The sequence below is a fragment of the Nesoenas mayeri genome (assembly GCF_963082525.1).
Source record: "Nesoenas mayeri genome assembly, chromosome: 19".
NCBI lineage: Eukaryota > Metazoa > Chordata > Aves > Columbiformes > Columbidae > Nesoenas > Nesoenas mayeri.
Genome location: NC_137568.1, coordinates 3,627,660 through 3,648,498, shown reverse-complemented (window position 1 = coordinate 3,648,498; position 20,839 = coordinate 3,627,660). Strand labels below are relative to the sequence as shown.

Genomic DNA, 20,839 nt, shown 5'->3' with positions numbered 1-20,839 from the left:
AGTAGCAATAGAGGAACTATGTCTGTTTTCAGCTCAGAAGATGAGATAGAGAAGCTGCTTTGCTTTTTGTCATGCAGGAATTCTGTGGCAAAGCTAGTATTACAATTTGTGCCCCTTGCAGCTTTTTCTTTTTGTTGAATTGCATTAATCAGATACACAGCAGTAGCTGATGCAGGGAGGAAAACTCTTAATTTAATGTTTTTAATATTGTGTTATAGCCTAATGACATGTAAGATGCTCATTGCTAACCTGCATTCCAATTTCATTTTCTTCTAGATGGTTTTCAATTTTTTCTGTGTTTGCTTTTAGTAGCTCAAACCGTTCCTAGAAGTGAAAGCAAATACGGTACTTTGAGTCATTTGTCAGTACTACTTAACGTGCAACTTAATGCACAATTAATAGTAATTATTCTTTTCCACTCTGGTGCTAGTGAGATGCACATTTTTCTGAAGTTAAGTTTTTCAGTCTTTCTTCCAGTTTAATTTTATTCTGAGCAGAAATATTCTCCTGTTTTCTTCTGTTATTTAAATAAATAATTTGCTCTAAAGGAGCATTTCCAGGATTTTACACCAGGTGGCAGTGCTTTGTTTCAAACTTGTCATTTCGAGCCCCTTTGCACATTGTCTTCTCTGGCATCACCTTCTGTGGGGGTACCATTCACACGCAAGGTCTCAGCACAGCATCTTTACACTTTGGGAATCGGTAGCATGACTCTGCCATGATTTCAGACTTGAAACTTGAACCAGGCTTTTAACGGTAATGTCAGTGCCATCCAAAACCTTTAGAAGCCAGTTATTTAACCCACGAAATCTTCGTTCAGCGAGTCGTGGGGATGCTGAGCCTTGAGGTGCTCGTCTCAAATGGGACCTTCCTGATGGCACCTTCCCTTGCAGACAAACCCTCCCAGGTCATCTCCTGGAGCAGGAAGCGATGAACCAGATCTTGTTTGGGAGTGACACGAAGTGGATCTCTTCGTCAAGAGTCTGAAAGGTAAATTTGTTCTTACCTGTAAATTATGGTTCTGCTAGTTCGCACTATGCCAATCCAGACTTCAGAGTTACCCTTCCAGCCAGCAGATTAATAAGATTTGACTCTTACATAGCGCTTTGTGTTTGACAAAGCGCTGTGCAAATGTTGATTGATTAATCGGATGAAGACAGAGGAGACATGAAGGAAGATGGCTGTTATAGCCCTGGTTTATCCAGTCTTCCTTACTTAAGAATGTTCATAATGAGTGGAGAGAAAAAAACAAACCAAAACAAAAAGCTGGTGCAGTATAGCAGGTATACTGTAAACCATCACTTCAGGACAGTCATGTTATCTGGCATTTCAATAGTGATGCTACACAGGATGGCTTCCTTCTTCTAAAGGGTGAGCCATATGGATTGGTGTAGGAGAACTAGCAGAACCAATATTTTCACAGACAAGGACAAATTTAACTTTCTGCTATTTTCCTCTATACCAATCCACGCTCTAGAAATAAGTGTGACATTTCCATTACCAGTCCATGTGAAATGAAGTGTTTCAATATACTTTTCTGTCTGAATCAACGGAATAGATGAGCAGGCAGTAAAATATATTTCAATTAAGTGCCGCTGGATTATGAAATTATTCAGCACTGCTATTTTTTTATTGGTTGGCCTCATCTATATCTCTATACAAGGCAACAAGATTTACTAAAATAAGCACTTTGAGAAGTTTATTTCCCCAGTTCAATTCAAAAAGCTACACATAGCAATTTAGAGATGAGAGCGAATATGTAATAAGACTTGATTAAGAAGCTGTTTCTGCATATTTTGTGTGTGAAAATAAGCCGTCATCTTTCAAGTTGCTTTTTTCTCTCTGTCTATGAGATGGCAGAAAAGAGCTCTGCAGTCTAGGCTGGTGTAGATGGGACATAGCAGAACATGAAGAGACCAGGCTTCAAGAATAAGAAACTGGCATACTTGCAGTAACTTATTTTTCCTTCAATAGTTAAAACTAGTTTTAAGTTTTGCATGCCTAGACTCAAATATTTCTATTAGTGAGGGGTGTCCCTCATTAAGATACATTTTTGCGTTTAGTGCTGCTGTCTGGCGATTGCCGATTGGCAGCAGAATCCCAGTATCGTTATTTCCAGTCATTCAGCATGAACCCAACTTGCTTCGCTGGCAGCTCCGAGCCAAAATTCTGTGAAGCTGGAGGCTGTTGCCCCTGAGATGCCAGGTTCCCCATGCTTGCAAAGAGCTTTGTCAATGAGACACAGCCTTAGAGCACAAACCACCCGCTGTGCTCTGACCAGAGGACTCTTCGATTGCTCCTGTGATACCTGGATGTTCTCTGAACTGCTTAGAATTTATTTTTCTCAGAAAACATTAAAATCGATGTGACCGTTGTTCTAAAATACCTCAAATCCAAATTTTCTTGGTGGTTTCTAGTTTAATGTAGACTCAGTCATTTTTTGTGTTGTTGCTGATGTAATTTCAGTTGTCTAAGGTTTGAGATTCTTTGGCACTGTGCATTTCTGATATCTCAACAATACCATCTCTGCCTGTCTTTTCATGGTGCTCTGTTCAACACAGTGTTCTTCTTGAGACAGTGAACTGTTTGTTTCCTCAAATCCTTAATAGTTCATCAAGCTTGTGTTTCATATTGCTACTAACACATTAGTCTAAGCCGTCAGACCTGCGTGTGGGGAACCTGGCTGTGCGTTTCCTTTGGCATTTGTTACAAAGGTGTCACTCTGCTGTCTATTCTTTTTGCTTGCTTGATTAAGTGGTCACTTGCGGGTCATATGAAAGCCTGTTCCTCTGAGAGGATGTGAACTGGTGGATGATGAACCCTCCCACCATAATAAATTGTCAGAATAGATTCAAGAAGTAACTGTTAGGCATTTTTTCAGGAATGTTTCTGATCTACAGAATGTAAAGATTTTTTGCAAGTAGAATTGCAGAGCAGTTACAGCACCCTCAATGAAAATCGGTAGCTTGCACCTAGTTGAAACATAGTAGAATAAAGCTGACCTGTGAGTATTTGCAATTTGTGCTTGTGCTTTACAGATTTTTAAACATAGAATCCTGTAGCTTTTGCAGGAAATACACAGTAACAACTGTGTACAATTACAGCACTACACATGAGCTTCAAATCAAAACCAAACTAGGTTTTCACAGACTGTTTTCTAAGCATATGCTTGTGTCTTATCATGCGTATTAATTGTTTTGTCTTAAAGTTGCTTGTAAAACACTAATATAACAAAAAAAACGGTATTTTCCTATGGTGGGCTGGTGACTTTTTCCCCCTACCTTGAATGACAGGCACCTATGGGGACATGCTGGGGTGACATCTCAGAAGGAGTGCGAGTGGAGGTTCCAAACACTGACTGCAGCCTACCTACCAAAGTCTTCTGGATAGCTGGAATTGTAAAATTAGCAGGTGACTATATTTTAGTTGAAGTTATTAAAATAATCAAAATAACGATGTGAAGGGAGCTATAGTAACAATTTAGTCAGTGGCCACCTGGTTGGTAGAACACTGGTACTGGCTCTGTATGTGTTAGCACTGTCGCTATGTTCCACTAAAGAGGCTTCAGGGAAGCTCGAGGATGCCTGTTTTTTTCTTAAAATTGTCTAAGAGTACCTAAGAACAGGGCAAAGTGAGGAGATAGGAAATGGTCTAATAGCTAGTAAGCCAGCCTCGTTATACAAATCACTTGGTTAAAAGTTAAATATTCAAGGTCACATAGCTAAGATATGAAAAAGCAGATACTCTGGGTAATTAATTTTGTCCTCCTACATAAAACGTCTAAAGGTTTATAGTTCAAGAATTTGAATTTTAATTAAAATTTGACTTATTGATAGCGCATACACATGTTTATCAAAGTAATCAATTCTGTGCATTAACAATGTGCAGAAATATGCCGTAAGAATAATGTTCTATAAAAAGTTCTAGTCTAGATAATTGTTTAATTTTTGGTTTTTTAAACGGGGCTACTTTCTTTCAGGCTACAATGCTCTGCTAAGATATGAAGGCTTTGAAAATGACTCAAGTCTTGACTTCTGGTGCAATGTTTGTGGATCTGACATCCACCCAGTTGGTTGGTGTGCAACCAGTGGGAAGCCGTTAGTCCCTCCTCGAAGTACGTAAATAGTGACCTTACTGATTTATATAAATGTCTGTCTTTATTAAACTAAATTGGCTCATGGTTCGGATATCAAAGTATATTTTTACCATATCAACTCTTTCAATAGTCATGAAATAAAGCGTTTTAACTTTTGGGAAAATAAGGACTTGACTGATGCTGAAACTGTTTCTTGGAGTAGCCCAGCTCATGTGACTTAAAGTTTTTAAGATGGAAGTGGAAGCGGTTAGCTAATCAGTGGTGTGAACGTGCACTGATTTCATTTATATTTTGGTATTGGATTCTTTGCCCTGGCATACCCATAAACTGACTCTTGGGTAGCATTCATTTTCTAAATAAGTTTTTGTCATTATTGTAATCCAGGCTTTTTAACAGTCATCTGGGATTTCTTCTTTACATATTCCAGACTCTAATATTGTCTCTAACGGACACAATTAAAAATCAGTGGCTTATTTTTTCCCCTTCATTTGCAACAGCCATCCAACACAAATACACAAACTGGAAAGCTTTTCTAGTGAAACGACTTACTGGTGCCAAAACACTTCCTCCTGACTTTTCTCAGAAGGTAAGGCTGATGCAATATCAATGATATACTATAAACAAAATTGCAGCACAATGTGAAGAACTGAAGTATTTTACAATGGCACAATAGCTCCTTTTGTAGTGAAGATGATACAGTAGTTTCTCCCTCTAAATACAGTTTTCCTTGGAATCTCTCTTCTCCATTTATGTCCGTGCTTGTCAGTACGTATTTGGAAAACCGTTTCCTCTAGCGGAGAGTTTCTTTAAAATCTAGTTAGTCTATTTTAATTTTAAAATGCCACAATTAAAAAAAAACTTTCTAAGAAGCTACCCTGTGATATGTAAGAAAAACTAAAACTGTTTTTTGTAATTCAGGAGTGGTTTTTATCATGTACTATTTCAAGAAACTGAACAAAATTTGTTAATATAGCACGTATCTAGATGCAATAAAGTATGTACTTTGAATGTTAATATTTTTCATCTGCTCTGGGCTAGATTTTTTTTGCTGTCTTTAAGTCACGTCTTTAAGTGTGGCAGCTGCCTCTATAGTGTGCTGTAAGTTTACTTACATTGTGAGATGGTACACAGCTTTTAGCAGGAATATGAGACTATTGTATTGTTGTCTTACACTGCATCCAACGTTAAAAAACAAACACCCAAACAACCCCCACCTTTCTGCAGTTGTTCATTGCTATTTAAAAACTGGTGCAGTTGGCAGCCAAATTAAATTGGCGAGGTCTCAACACTTTGGGGGAGTTCAAAATGGAAATGACAAGTGACAGATAATGATTTTTTTTAAATAGAATGTGTTGTCACAGGCAGATTAATGTCTATTTCCATTCTATTGCTTTCTTTTTGGTATATTGTGAAGGAAAGTGTTTATGAGGGGCCAGCTGGGCGTTATTTTTTTGTAGAATTGTTTCTCAAGGTAACTTTATCCATTGTTAACAATGGCACAAATTTTCATCAAGTCAATGGAAAATTCCTTTAACCTATGAGAATTGTGTTGTACTTGATACAATTTAAGTATTGTAGGCTCTGTTCTACTTATTTTTCTGAAACATTTCATTTTTCTCCTTGTACGATGAAATATAAGAGAAATAATTTACGTCTTTTTCACAGGTTGATTAACAAGTACTTGAATTAAATGAAAAGTGCTTTGATACTGTGGTTTAGTAGCAGAAGTCATGACAAAGGAAAAAGAGTATATTGTTACAGATTATTTTTTCCCCTGTTACTTTAAGGTGTCAGAGAGCATGCAGTACCCGTTCAAAACTTCCATGCGAGTAGAAGTGGTTGACAAAACGCACCTTTGTCGAACAAGGGTAGCGGTTGTGGAAAGTGTCATTGGGGGACGGTTACGGTTGGTGTATGAAGAGAGTGAAGACAAAACTGACGACTTCTGGTGCCATATGTACAGTCCGCTCATTCATCATATCGGTTGGTCTCGAAGTATAGGACACAGATTTAAAAGATCTGGTAAGATTTTTGTGGTTTGGGGTTGTCTTTGTGGGCAGTATTAGCTTGGAGAAGTCTGACTTAAGCAGTACTGTCACTTTATACAATTAATAAATCATAAATGATTGTGTTATAGAGGTATTTTGGGTAGAAGTCAATAAGGGAATTAGATGGATTATGTCCTCCAGATTTTCGTGGCAGCCTTATTATAAACCGTGGGCCTCGCACACCAATGATTGCATTGTACTAGTTAACGTCTTCAGAAAAACGTACTGTCCGGTCCGTTAACAAAGCCTTTGAGTAATTCTGCACTTCTATTCCTTGTAGATATTACAAAGAAACAGGATGGACATTTTGATGCACCCCCACATTTATTTATGAAGGTGAGTTCACTAGCCAGAGCAGTTTTCTCAGAGCTGGTTGAGGACCTTTAGTTTCTGATGTGTATAAAACAGACCTGAAACTCTATAACTCTTGGAAATAGGCCCAGCACAAACATTACTTTTTTTATTAAAACACTTACTAATTTGGCCTCCTTGACATGAACAGAGATGATACAACAGGTATTTCAATCTGTTTCTTTGACAGTGTGGGGTTATATTTTTGTTTCGGGCTTATTAGATTCTGGTGCTGTTATGTGATTCTTTAGGTAAAAGAGGTTGACGCGGCTGGAGAATGGTTTAAAGAAGGAATGAAATTGGAAGCTATAGACCCCTTAAACCTTTCAGCAATATGTGTGGCAACTATTAGAAAGGTAAGAAAACAAATGTGGATTTTGGGAAGGTAGATAAGAATCCTTTTACCACTCCTATTCAGGATTCATACAGCTCAAATACAAAATAAATACAGTTCATTAACAAAATGAACATATATGGAATAGGTCCATTAATTGTTTATATACAACTGCTAGGAAGAAGAATAAACTTGTGACTTTTTTTTTTTCTACTTTAATCTCTGGAAACTCAGCCTTACCTTTAATTAGAATATAGTATGTTTGTGAGATTAATTTGCACAACAGTCGTCTGCTGATTATACCAAATGTTTTGCTACTGTTCAAAAAGAAACCTCATCTTGCATATTTGCAGAAATCTATGAAGACGTTTTAAGAATGTGCTTTTTTCATAGCTTGATTGAAAGGCATCCCATACATGTGAAATCTGTTTTAAAGAGGAAGAAAATGTAAAAAGTAGCTTAGCAGAATTGCATAACCTCACCATTGAGGAGTGTGGTTATAATCTCAAGACTTCTTATTAATGGTGTGCAGCATATCCTTGCAAGCCAAAGAGTAGAGTGAATGATAAAGCTTTAGCAGTAGAACCAATGTTCACAAGAAAAATGAACTAGAGATCAGAATAAGGAAATGTTCATCTGTAATCTCTTTGTCGTCAAGAAAGGTACATTTGCCAAGAGTCCACACAATCCTGGCGACAGGTACGATTTGGGGTTATGTGTTTTGTTATAGTTGAATGTCCTTCTAAGTGTTCTTCCGTTACTGTTGAGTTGCTTTTCACTCTTTTGAAACATGGCATGCTTTCTTTCTAGCTATATCACCCAGTTAAAGGTATTTAATGTCCAATTTTGTTTTTCTTTACCAAGGTTTTAGCAGATGGCTATCTTATGATTGGGATTGATGGCTCAGAAGCAGCAGATGGCTCTGATTGGTTTTGTTACCATGCCACTTGCCCTTCTATTTTCCCTGTTGGTTTCTGTGAAATTAACATGATTGAACTAACTCCACCCAGAGGTACATATGGAATTCTGACCACATTGTATTTTGAATATTTTTCTCAGTCATATTGTATGTGCCGTGTGCTTTGTTTCTTAACTCAGTCGACAAAATTCATGTCACTTTTCAGGACTTGCTCAAGTCTGAAACAAATACAACAGGACAACTTCCAAGTAATCTGAAAGAGAGATAACAAACTTTTCATTTAGAAAAAGTCAAACTGAACATCTGATTCTCTGGCTAACATAATTTGCTTTTGCTGTCAGAAATTGAGGATAGCCACTAGTTGCATAGGATACCCATTGAGTGAACGGGAAGTACACTCATCACTAAAAGGACAGTCCAGAATATGTCATTGCTTGGGAAGTCCTGGCCAGCAAAAGGATTAACAGACATTTTAAAGAATCTTGGGCTAATTCACAACAATACCAGTTAATTTTTTGAGGAACATGCGCAACCTTGAGCGCTGAGGAAGTTGTCACTGGAGCTGGATGCTGCATAATCCCATCTGGGAGAGAAATCTGTCTGTCCGCTGGCACGTGTGCCTACAGGACACTATATTGCCATCGGTTTTCCATCTTATTGCCTTGATCTGGCAATTTATAACAGGGGTTGTAACCAGCTGTGTAACAGCAGACATCGGATTTATATGGATTTTTTTTTCCTCCATTCTCATTCTCGCATGCTTCTACTTGTATTTATTGAATTGTTTTTCTAGGTAATAACTACAAAGACAGTGAAATGCAACGTAATTAACATAATTTCTTATTTTCGTTATTGCACAATAATACATCTGTCATCTTTGAGGATGTGGAAAGTGCAGCTGGACAGATTTACTGTTATTTTTCAGTCAGCTCGTTTACTGACTTTATTGACTAGAAATTAGTGGGAATAATCACCCCTCAAAAAATGTGATGCAGAAGCCGCTTGCAATAGGAGAAGTTTTTGTGGGAGGGAAAATCGCGCACATCAATCAGTCTAGAAATAAATACATTAAATGGATTAAACAGAAGAGGAAAAACCCTCCCTTCTGTGTTGAAACCTTTGCCCTTTTCTCGTCAAACACTACACAAGAGCATGTGAATTTTGTTGTTGATGCATTTGAGACTTCTGTGCTGCTTGTATCATGGCAGCTTTATTCTTTATCTTCATGTGTGTTTTCCTCTTACTGCAGTTTTCTGTAACAGTCCTGTATCATCCACTGAGAGGCAATTACAAATCACACGTGCAATAATCTGGAAGTCATTTGAAAGAGGACTTAACAAGAGTAAAATATAGAACATAATGCACATTAACATATTAAATAGGATCAAAGTGATCAAAGCTGCTTAGCTCTTACGAAGGGTGTGTTTTGCTTTCCAAATTATGGGCTTTAAAATGGACAGTTTCTTAATTCTGACTATAAGGACCACGTGCTCATGTCTCCTGTGTGTGGTGTTGAGAAGCTGATTGGAGGACTTGCATACAAATATATTTATCTAGCCAAAGGAACGATACATTAAGAAAAAAAGCATTAATATGCAAAATTGATACCTTAGTACCCTTATTAATTGTTATCCATCCAGCTACATCTGTTCGTGCAGATACTATGTATCCATAGTGAGCACTCTTCCAAATACAGATTGCAGTGTGGATGACTTAAGTTGCCGTGAAATCATTGGACTTTACACTTACAAGCTCATTCCTTCCAAGCATCTTCATCTCTTGCTGAGATCAGAGGAAGATGAAGATGCTCAGGCACATTCAAGAAGGGGTTGCAGTTTGGGCTGTGAACGTTAGTTCTGCAGTGCTGACTGATTTGGGGGGCACGCTGTCCCCGCTTCAATAAGATCCAACTGCCTCCCGTAGCACCCCATGCCATGCCCGCTATGCTGCTGTTTTTTCAGAGTGCCCAGCACTGCATGCTACCACAAAGAAATCTTTCAAGCTGTTGTTGCTCCAGCTGGAATTTGAGTATTGTTGGTTTAAGCACTTGTAGAAGTTGCCCAAAGTGTGAGATAGTCCTCTGTCTTTTATACTTGTTCAGTAGATGAACGAAAGCTGAACATATTTGAGGGATTTTTTTTTTCCCATTATATAAAAGCTTTAAGGTTGGGGGGAGAATCTTGTATTTTTTCATATTATTGCTATTTTTAGCCTTACTTAAGAACAAGCATGGATATTTTAAAACTTACCCCTTTGTTCCTAACAATTCGTGTTTGGGTAGTGGAGCCTCTTTCCCCACAGGAAACACACTAGATGTGATCTGTCCTGGGTCATTTTGTGTGGGGCATTGTAGAGATCAAGGATCTACGTGGACAGAAAGCTTCAATTACAAATGATTAATCCTAATGTGAAATGACACTTTCTATATTATCCAGAGGTTCATTCATCGTGTTTGTTGCAAATTAGCCGTGTCCAGCTGACTCTTGTCCCATAGACCAAAGCTCAGAGAGTGGAAGTTTCTGATGTTAATGTTTTGCTTCTTTGTTGTCTTTTTAGCCATAGCACAGTGCTAACATACCATTTTTGTTGTTGTTCTTACACATGAAGTTTGCAGTTCGTGTATGAAACTGTTGTTTAAAATTCACAGGTTATGCAAAACTCCCTTTTAAATGGTTTGACTACCTCAGGGAAACAGACTCAATAGCAGCACCTGTAAAGCTCTTCAATAAGGTAATAAACATCATACATGTCTACACTGTAGTTAGGATTATCTTTAAGTTTTTGGCTGCATGGGATAAACCATTTCATTAAATACAGTTTTGAAAATCTAAGAGAACAGAGGCTTTTAGAAATAAGAACCATATGAATCTATTAAGCTTGAATATTTCTGAAATATTAAACATGGGGTACATGAAACTTTATAAATGGTACTTGGTATATTCCTACCTTAGGCTGGCCAAAATACTTACTTCAACGCTGTGCTTAACCCATCTTAATTACCATGTTTGGTTACTGATGTTGGCCTTGCTTGTGTTCGCTTTTCTAGGAAGTTCCAAACCACGGGTTTCACGTAGGAATGAAACTAGAGGCGGTTGATCTGATGGAACCTCGCCTGGTCTGTGTGGCCACAGTGACTCGCATCATCCATCGGCTTTTGAGGATACACTTCGATGGGTGGGAGGATGAATATGATCAGTGGGTGGATTGCGAGTCCCCAGACCTGTATCCAGTGGGATGGTGTCAGCTCACTGGGTACCAGCTGCAGCCTCCAGCGCCACAATGTGAGTTCCCATTTTATATATAAGATCACAGTCACTTACTGCTCCCTGTTTGTGGGTGATGGTTTTCCTCACTTCATCCTTTTCCAGTCAGGTCACCAGGCATAACAAAAATAGAACAGATTCTTGCTGATGTCTAGAGGTAGCAGTTCAAATGTATTCCACTTTGAATTTGAAGAACTCAGTGTTTCTGTGGCTACTTACTATTTTTAATGCCATAAGATGCTTATTATTATTATGGAAAAGCCTGTTACTTATCAGTTATGGATAGTATTGCTGGGAATTTATATTGCTTAAAGATTGCAAATATATATTTATGCTTTCCATACTGAATTTGATGGAACTTGGTGTGTGCATAGCTGTTCATGTGCACAAGTATTTCTGTGAGAATGCTGTATTTTTAGTGCATCAAGACTCGTCCTGTCAGGTCAAATTATACAATAATAATTGATAAGTAATTTGAAGTGTTGTTTAATGGGAAGATAATAGTAGTTACTGTTAGTAGTTGAATTGAAGGCTTTTTCAACAACAAAGGCATTCTGCCTTCATTCAGTCACTAAGGAGAAATTTTGTAACTGTGTAGCGGTTTTGACACGTTCCGAAGTCTTTTTCCAAAATACTAAACTTAAATTTTGGATTCTTAATTTTTTGCAGCGTCAAGAGATAGCCAGTCGAGTTCGTCAAAACAGAAGAAAAAAGCTAAATCGCAACAGTACAAAGGACATAAGAAAAGTGGGTGACCAAATTGTGTTTGAGCTTATCCTGTTGTTTTTAAAGTTTGTAATCTCTCCCTAGATCCCTCTTCTATTTGGAAATACTTGCATGTAAACAGGTGTTACGCTTAAAGGTGCAGTATGCCATGAAAGGAACCTTTTTTTATTGAGACTAACCTTTTTATAAAAGGTTTCACTCTGTTTTTATGCATTTCAAGATACATTGATAATGCATATAAACAAGTAATTGTGACATTGTTATGCATAACTTCTTATGTCTTAGATCTCATTTCTATTTTCTTTTTACAAAAGAAAGAAGAGAAAAGATTGAAACTACCCCAAAAAAGCTGTTTTGCTTGAATGAAACTTATCTTCTGACATCTTAACATTTTAAGGATGCATCAAGGAATCTTTATTGATGTCTTTTTTTCTTGTCTCACATAGACCGTTTATAGTAATTAGGCTAAGTAATGTGATTTGTAGATTGTAAATGGCCAACAGTCAATCTTAGTTTTACCTACATAAAGACTAAATGGGAAGTAAACAAAAGAGTAAAACAAGTGTTATTCTGAGTGACAGTCGTTATTCCTATTAACACATTCAGTTACCTTAAACCAGCATTTTAAAATACAAAATCCTTGAGAGAACCCTGTAGAGAATATATTACTGTAAGCAATTTGTTAAAATATATTAATATTAGAGCATAACTTAAGGGTCAATTAATGACCAGAAAGAATCTGCTTTCTGTGGGACACCGAGTGTTACGAGCAGAATCACTCAAATGCAGAAGATAAGAAAAAGGGAAATCAGGGCTCTGTTCCCAATTTAAATAATACTAAGTAAACTTAAGGAAAAGTTGTATTTGCTTTGAATTTTATGGATCTTTACTGTTCATCTTCTCTTTGTAGTGTCTTCATTGCAGCTGAAGGAGGAGCTGCTGGATGGAGAAGAGTACGGGTTCCTCCAAGGAGCGTCTGACCAGGAGAGCAACGGATCTGCCGGTTACTACATCAGACAGGAACCGTGAGGCAGCTCCGCAGTTTGGGGGAGAGCGATTCTGGGATTCTGTGCTGGTGATGGCAGAAGAGCCTTTTCTCCAACACCGACTGACTTCTGTTCCCACTTGGCTGGTACAGTTCAGGTGACTGTACCCGGGGCACTTTGACTGTAGATGAGTTAGACTCAGTTCAGAATTTTTTGGAAGGGCGGGGAAACTATTTTAGTGAAAAAGATTTTTTCAATTTATTAAAAAAAAAAAACAAATGGACACTTTTGTGTTGTATTTGAAGCTTTTGAAAGAATTTTGTAATATTTTCAAGTTCAGATTTATTGTGCATTGTTAACAAGAACTGAAATTCTAATTTTTTGGTAAGATTAAAGTTTAATTAGCATGATTGTGGGAAGCGGTTGGAGGAAGATATAGTTGCAAATACAAATGAACTGTCATAACAAATGAACCTTTTTGGTACAAGTTGGGAGACTTTTAGACTCTTGTGAACTGCGCTGGTCACGCCTCTGTTTTTTTTTTATTGTGAAAATAAGGCATTTAAGCCCTAATTTAGAGGCATAAATGGTATGTGGAAGATAGTCCTGTAAAGCTCTACTCAGTGAGTAGCCCCAATTGCAACGGAGCCATCACCTGAGGAAGATTTTAACTTTTCAAGATGTTTTTATTTAGTTTAAAATACTTTTTTTATATATATATTTTTTTCTTTTTTAAAGTTCCTTAGGGTCTGATTCAGTGCCCATTAACATCAGCCGCCTTGTCTGCATTGACTGCAGTGGGCATTGGATTGGGACTGAAAAGCTCTTGTCTATCTGTGACTCTCTGTGCTCTTGGGAGGCTCCAGCAAACGTTTACAGAGCCCTGCGCCAAACTGGAACTTCAGAAAACTCCCCTCTTTGGAAGAGTCATTGTAGCTACCAACAGTAGCTCAGACTTCCCTTGGTCATGGGAAGGTATTTCTGAGCCTTCTTCTATTTTTTGCTGTTCAGAAAGACCTGGGTGTTTCCTTACCATCTTAAATATTCCAAACATTCAAAACTGATGTTCCACGTGGTTTCAGGTGAGCTAAAAGGAGCCATACATGGTGGATTAAAAATAACGGTTCGGTTCTGCACAGCCTGCAATATTCTTTTCTTGCTGCAATAGTGTGAAATGGAAGTTGAGACTTGAGAACAGTATATACATCATATACTGTCTAGTGTATAACTCAAACTGGATTTGTTTATTGTCTGCAATCCTTGTGTCTCACTTCAAGCATCCCATTATTAGCCCCATTTGCTTAACTGTCCAGATTTTTTAAAGGCAAAAGTAATGTAAAAGAGTGAAAATGACTACCAGTAAAGCACAAAGTATTTTAGCAGGAACTCTTAATAATTTGGATTTTATCTTTCCATATTTTTAAACTTTGTGCTTCTTTGTAAACGATGTAGTTCATGGAGCTGATGAATAGAAGAGTCAATCAGCCCTGCAGAGCTGTGACTGGAACAACGTGCACCAAGAGCTTTAGCTTTTACCAGTAAGGTTCATTAACTAAACTCTCAGGAATTAACTGCGTATGTTCTGTAAGTGCTGCTGGGTCTTAGCAGGTCCCTTCAGAGCAGTACAGTGATCATCTGACTCTTGACCATAAATTAGGGCTTAAAAAAAAGTTAAACTGATTAATGTCTGTGTTCCTACAGCCTAAGAAATGCTTTAAGGATATAAACCCACAGAGCCCCAGGAGACCATTTTTGTATATTGTTGTTTGAGCTTAAAAAAGAAATGCATAGAAAGTTGAAAACCAGCAATTTGATTATTTTCTAAAATCTTGCTCTAACTTTGGGTACATAGCATTGGTGATATGCACAGGTTTACCTCATTCTATGCAAGAGGGGTTAAATATCTAAAGTTTTGTATTTACTACTGGAAGTAACAAATGTCCTGTATAGTGTAGGAATGTCTGGAATTCTTTTCTCCCTTACTGGTAAAATTTCTTAAATAATGACCCCTTCTTAACAACAACTTCTTCTATTGACGGAATCTGGTTATCAGGTTATAAGTATCTGTAACTTCAGGTGGTAAAGACATTTTAGCTCTCTAAAATAGCCATAAAAAGGACTTTGTCAGGCTTGGTAGACTTCAAATACATTCTCTTGGATTCTGACCCACCCATGATGTTTCTTTTGAACAGCATGGGTTGGAGAAGTAGCATTAGAGACTATTATAACGACACTTTGAGCCTTGATTATTTTTTTCCTGTGTTTTCCATTTAACTTGCTGTAAAATCCAGCTCTGCGAGCATTGATTTGGTTTGGTAAGTACATCACTATTGGATTTTTTTCTTTAATGCAACAACTTGCAGATTGTCCCAGTGAACCGAAACAAGGTGGGCACAGTCGTAATTTCTTCTCTCATCGATAGTTCCTGAATTCATTAGAAAAAACTGTTGTGTTCGTGTTTCATAATGTGAAAATCTGGGGTAGTGATGGGCAAGGTGTGTTGCCAAGCTGTGAAACCTCAGGCTCCTGTGCTTTGCCCAGACTCAGAACTTTGTTTTTCAGTCGTACCTGATTTCCGAGTTACAGTCAAGAGGCAAAATTAGCACTCAAGTTGAACACGCTTGCTGTGTTGGAGAAATGTAAGAATCAGATTTAAAGTCTGTCAGTCTTTATAATGTTCTTAAGAAAACAGGTATTTTATTCCTTAAACACTAAAGTCTGTGAGTCAACTTGCATTCTCAGACACACACCTGACTTGTGTGAAATTTCTCTTGTGTTTCTGAATTCAAGCTATACCTAAATTGTATAATTGTCTAGCACAGCGAAATCCATCCTAAGCAAACCGTGTGCTTAGGAGAGGTTTAAGGAAAACCTGAGCAAAATTCTACCAGGTGTATTTGGAGGGGTCTCTTTGCAGAGTGGGCACCTCCGGGCCGGGGTGTCTGTATGGGCTTCGCTGTGTTGGTGACACAGCTCGAGGCACCGGCACCGCACATTCCTGAGCCGCATTCCTTGGCTAAACGAGCAGCAAATGTTGGACACCTGGAGTCTTCAGCGGGGTCAAACTCACTCCAGGATTTGGCAAAACAGGTTTTTATAACCGTAAGGTGGCGCAGGTTGCGTACCTGACTCTGCAGCTTCTTTTACTGCTCCAAATCTCTCTGCCGATCTTTGATGTTTATGTTGTTTTAAATACAACTCGTTAACCTTTCCCTTGTTGCGTCTGAGGAAAGCAAAGCAGTTACGGATTCCTTGTTCTACGGATACTAACACGGGTTTCAGTGTTTGTTTGTTGGTTTTTTTAATTGTTGTTTTATGTGATGTGAATACCCTCTCCCGTCAATATTTGTACGATGGTGCTAATATATTTGGTAACAATCCTTTATTGGGAAGGGATTTGAAAAAACTGTGACTTAAACTGAATTTTTCTTCCTTTTAATTTTCATATTTAAAACAAAAAGCCACAGCCATTTTTACAAAAAAAAAAGGCATCTGCTTTGGCCCCTGGGAAAATGTTGGGGCGGGAATCCAGATTAAAACAAATGGGGTTTTTACATCATTTCTGTATATATTTGATATATAGATCAATATCTGTACAAATTTAATCTTTTATTTTCTTGGTAATTTGTGTGGTCAATGAGAGAGTTATTTAAAGCTTTCTCATGCAATGTACATAAGTACGTGAAAAGAAAACCGCTTTTGGAGAAATTAATGTTACTTTCATTTTTACGAGACTGCAGATTTTCAGCATGGATGTGAAAAGCATTAAAATTATAACTTTGTGTACAAGATGAAAATAATTCACTAAATTTGCCTTTTTTTACACAAAATAAAAATGATAAAAAGTCTTTTTTGTGAATAGTGATTTTGTTCTAAAAGCTTTCCTGGGCACAGACATTAATGCATTCCAGTTTATTTCTCTTTTAAGACACTGCAGATGAAAAGACCCCCCATTTGTAAAGAAAACGAATGTTTTAAGGAACTGGGTGTGTTGGTCTGAGCACCAATAAACCCTGAGAGGCTCTGAGCACAAGGTGAGGTTTTCAATGTGAGAAGGTGGCACTGGATAAGCATTATGCCTGTCCATGAAGTTTGTGTTAATGATTCCTTCTATAGGAGGAAAATACTGAATGACTGATAAAATGACATCTGTGAATATTTGAGCACCATATTATGTTTTAGAGTGAATGCAACACAACAAATTAGTTCATATCCATTTATTTGACAGCACTGAAATGACTAAGCTAACCGTGGTGGTGGTTGCTCCCGGGTCCCTGCCTGGAGTGAGATGATGCATTCACAAGGCACAGTTCATGGCAGCAACTCTTTCACTCATAGATCCAATCATGGGCACAAGATTTGAAGTCGACAAGCTCTGCAGGCTTGAACCACAGGTTGATCTCCTTCTGGGCGCTTTCCACGGAGTCACTGCCGTGAATGATGTTTCTGGGGAAGGAGATAAACGTATTGTTTCATATAAAAATACACTTTCAGCAACCTGTATTTCTCCATAAGGAAAAACTGAGATGAAGCAGCTAGAGCTCTGAGACTATGCCTGCAGGTATGATATTCAAATATCTACTAGAGGAGCTAATTCAGCCGGACAGGGGGACTACGGCTACTCCCTAATACCAGCCTAATACCAGCTGATCTTACATGGAGCTCTGATGAGGGGCTGTGTTTCAAATAAAAGTCAGTTTTGTACCAAGCCATTTTCTTAAGTGGCAGTTATGGACTGTGACCTGCAAATAAAATACCATCAGACTAGGATCTCTGCCAACAATTTTGAATTTCTAGAATAAAATACTACCACTACTGAGGCTTTAACATCTACTGGTAACAAACTGAGCACAAACCTTCCTACTTGAATGCAGAAGTCACCACGGATGGTACCAGGCTTGGAGTCAGCAGGGTTTGTTTCGCCCAGCATTACTCTCCCAGTTTTAACCACGTTGAGTCCTTCCCATACCTTAAGGAAAAAAGACAAAGCCTATTAATCCGTGCTGAAACAAAATACCAAAGCTTTTCTTTGCTAATAACGTACACTTACTAAAGAAACACCCTCCCTGCAGCGGTGGGATAAGAACAGCCTGATGACGCACAGACCCTCCTAGTTTGGGATGTAGTCTGAACCAAGGGAGATGCTATGAGGACAGTTTTGTTGGTTTTTGGGGCAGTGCAAACATGAATGGCACAGAAGATGGGTTTCTGTGAGAGGACGATCCCAGAGCCCAACCCTTTTCCCCCCAAACAGAAGATTCTTTTGTGTACAAGACTGTCTTTCAGGAATTCTGCTTAATCTATGCTAAGTCTTTTAATATGCAATTTATACGTGCACACTTTCCTTCTTAAGTAGTAACTTCTTACTTGATTGTCTCCATTTTAATTTTGCTTTTATTGTGCCACTATCAGAACTGGGTAGCTTGAAAGAGTGTTTCCTTAACAGTGTATCTGAATATTTTTAAGTAATTTACAGAGTGAGACAAACATATTTAACCATGTCCTCTTTAAAGTTAAAATCAAGCTGCTTACCATGGCCACAATGGGGCCGGAGTTCATGTATTTGACCAGCCCAGGGTAGAATGGTCGGTCCTTGAGGTCAATGTAATGTTGCTTGAGAAGTTCTTCAGAGGCCTTTAAAAGGACAGATGAAACATTGAATATCACTTCAAAATCTCATCCCAGAAAAGCTGTGAGACTACAGCAATAAAGACCGGACTCACCAGTCATTAATATTATCGACAGTAGCTGTGATGCTTTTATGGGCTTCAATGAAAGCCCCGATGTAACATTAAGGAGCGTGTGAAACGCCATTTTTTTGGTAGTGGCGTCATTGTTGCGAGTTGTCAAAATTATTAGTTTGTTTTAGATTAATCCTCAGCGATGAGGCGAGGACACCATGTCTGGGCTGCGCTCCCTGGCGCAGCCTCTCAGCCAAGGTCACTTCAGCTCGCTCAATCAGGCCGCGTTGAGCCACCCCAGCAAACTGAGTTTCCTTAGGAAAGGGCAGAGATAGAAAACGTGGCCTGACGTGTGACGCGGCCCGTCCAGCTCTCGGCGAACACAGCATCAGATTCCCGTCCTGACGCGGGAAGAGCCGCACAGGAAGATGTACAAGCACATACTGAAGTACCTGCTGTGGCAGGTGAGGGGCAGCGCTCGGGCGGAGCGATTCCCGGGCAGGGACTTACGTGCACGAACTTCATGCCCACCAGCCGGAACCCCTTCTGCTCGAACCGCTTGATGATCTCCCCCACCAGCCCCCGCTGGACGCCGTCGGGTTTGATGGCGATGAAGGTCCTCTCGCAGTTGGCGGCCATGGCGCTGCGGGCACAGCGATGCGCTCGGCTCAGGCCCGGGCCCAAGGTCGGAAGGAGCCGCCGCCCGCCCCGCCATGGCGGCTCCGGGCCCACGTGGCACCGGCTGGCGCTGGCGCTTCCCCGGGCCCGCGGGGCCCCGCTCCCGGCCCTGCCCTCCCCCGCCCTCCGCTCCGCTCCGCCGCGGCCAGGCGCTGTCCCCTCCCCGGGCCCGCCGCGCCGCGCTCACCTCTCCGCAGCTCCCGCAGCCGCTGCCGCCCGCACCGCAGCCGCCGAAGAAAGAGGAGGTGGAGGCGGCGGGCGGGCCCCGGATCCCCCGCCCTGCGGAGAGGAGGAGCCGCCCGGCTTGCGGCGCTTGGGGGCGGGCGCGGCGGGGCTGGGGGCTCGGCTGGGAGCCCGCCCGCCCACACCCGCCAGCCCGCGCTGCCGGGCCCGGGCCCGTTCGGCCGGCGGACGCTGCTCCGCGCTGCCCCGAGCCGCCGGAGGTGCTGGCCGCACTGTGCCCAGCGGCACCTGTCGCCTTCCCCGCCCCCGCACTGGGGTTATTGGCTCCCAGTTGCATCAGCGGGGGAGCGAGCCTTTTCCTCTAGAAATATAAGGGTGTTTAACTGCACCGAACCGCCCAGCGCAGGGCAAGAAAGATGGTGGAGCGGAGCATCTCCCGTGTGAGGAAAGGCTGAGGGAGCTGGGGCTCTGGAGCTGGACAAGAGGACACTGAGGGGTGACCTCATTCATGTTTACAGATACGTAAAGGGTGAGTGTCAGGAGGATGGAGCCAGGCTCTTCTCGGTGACAACCAATGGTAGGACAAGGGGTAATGGGTTCAAACTGGAACACAGGAGGTTCCACTTAAATTTGAGAAGAAACTTCTTCCCAGTGAGCGTGACAGAGCCCGGAACAGGCTGCCCAGGGAGTTTGTTCCCTCTCCTAATAGTCATTAATTAGCTTTTAGACAATATAATGAAAATTACCTTTTATTTCACTTAAACAGCAAATGTTTTATTTTGTGCCATCCCTTTTTAGGAGTCTGACATCTTCACAAAGCATTGAATTCAACATTCATTGCACAGTTTAACATTTGAAACAAAAACTTGCTGTAGGAAAAAATCTAGGAGTTTGAACAATAACTTCATTAAACTCTTGCCTTTAATGAATACAATGCTGCAGACAAATAAATACATAATATTGACCCCAACACATTTCTTTTTCCTCATCCAGCACAGCTAGTGAGTATTTGTTAAAATTCCTGCAGGAGGCCAATAGGTTTCTCTGATAGGTGCACACACCTCTACTGAAGCACATTTAGCAGTATGATGACTCTATTTCTTTACATGATTAAATAAATAGATAAAAAATAATGCTACAGTCACTCCTGAAATACCTTATCCAAGAACAGCTTGCTCTGGAGTTCCAGCTGTTAGGGAAAGAACACTAATGAGGATGCAGCTTAATTACTGGCTGTTCAGTTGGTAAAACAAACCTCGCTCTTGTTGCTCTGTCAAGGTCGGGAGTGCTACAGTGAAGGGGCTGAAGGTGGATCTCCCTCACTCATCCTCACATTAATCTCCTTTTCATATAAAAGGGCATTTTGGAAAGCCTGGTGTATTAATCCTTCCTTTAAAAGCTAGATAAATCCCACATGGGGAAAAAAAAAAAGGCAAGTTGAAACAGTGTCAATCTAGAGGAAAGTTGTCATTTTAATCCCAGCCGCGCTCTGTGTCACAAATAAGCTTTTTTCTGCAGCTGTTTTGGGCATGGGGATTCGCTTGATATCAAGTTCAATCCTCAACGTTCAGCCA

General features: G+C 40.0%; 2 protein-coding genes across 4 annotated transcripts in view; one reads left to right on the top strand and one right to left on the bottom strand.

Moving 5' to 3' along the window:
• Positions 1-16,532, top strand: part of MBTD1 (mbt domain containing 1) — a 28,940-nt gene extending 12,408 nt beyond the window's left edge. For all 3 annotated transcript variants that reach the window (XM_080356359.1, XM_080356360.1, XM_080356358.1), the window contains 11 exons: positions 3,294-3,411; positions 3,980-4,114; positions 4,594-4,682; positions 5,884-6,118; positions 6,425-6,480; positions 6,747-6,851; positions 7,694-7,841; positions 10,396-10,478; positions 10,795-11,029; positions 11,681-11,758; positions 12,648-16,532. In XM_080356359.1, the coding sequence (XP_080212485.1) occupies positions 3,294-3,411; positions 3,980-4,114; positions 4,594-4,682; positions 5,884-6,118; positions 6,425-6,480; positions 6,747-6,851; positions 7,694-7,841; positions 10,396-10,478; positions 10,795-11,029; positions 11,681-11,758; positions 12,648-12,766 (1,401 nt within the window). In that variant the 3' untranslated portion in view covers positions 12,767-16,532. The remainder of the gene's footprint in view (positions 1-3,293; positions 3,412-3,979; positions 4,115-4,593; positions 4,683-5,883; positions 6,119-6,424; positions 6,481-6,746; positions 6,852-7,693; positions 7,842-10,395; positions 10,479-10,794; positions 11,030-11,680; positions 11,759-12,647) is intronic.
• A 420-nt stretch (positions 16,533-16,952) lies between these two features.
• On the bottom strand, positions 16,953-19,304 carry LOC308047753 (nucleoside diphosphate kinase). The gene is made up of 5 exons (XM_080356458.1): positions 19,270-19,304; positions 18,915-19,047; positions 18,256-18,357; positions 17,580-17,692; positions 16,953-17,169 (listed from the first exon to the last, which is right to left on the bottom strand). Exons 2-5 carry the CDS (start codon positions 19,041-19,043, stop codon positions 17,052-17,054), a joined length of 462 nt encoding a protein of 153 aa, XP_080212584.1. The 5' UTR covers positions 19,044-19,047; positions 19,270-19,304; the 3' UTR covers positions 16,953-17,051.
• Positions 19,305-20,839: the final 1,535 nt, after the last annotated feature.

Excerpts from the sequence above, each read along its gene's own strand:
- LOC308047753 (XM_080356458.1), bottom strand. The coding sequence starts at position 19,043 with ATGGCCGCCAACTGCGAGAGGACCTTCATCGCCATCAAACCCGACGGC. Across the intron at positions 17,693-18,255 it reads CCGGCCCCATTGTGGCCATG|GTATGGGAAGGACTCAACGT; the intron begins GTAAGCAGCTTG and ends TTTTTCCTTAAG. Across the intron at positions 17,170-17,579 it reads TTCTGCATTCAAGTAGGAAG|AAACATCATTCACGGCAGTG; the intron begins GTTTGTGCTCAG and ends CTCCTTCCCCAG.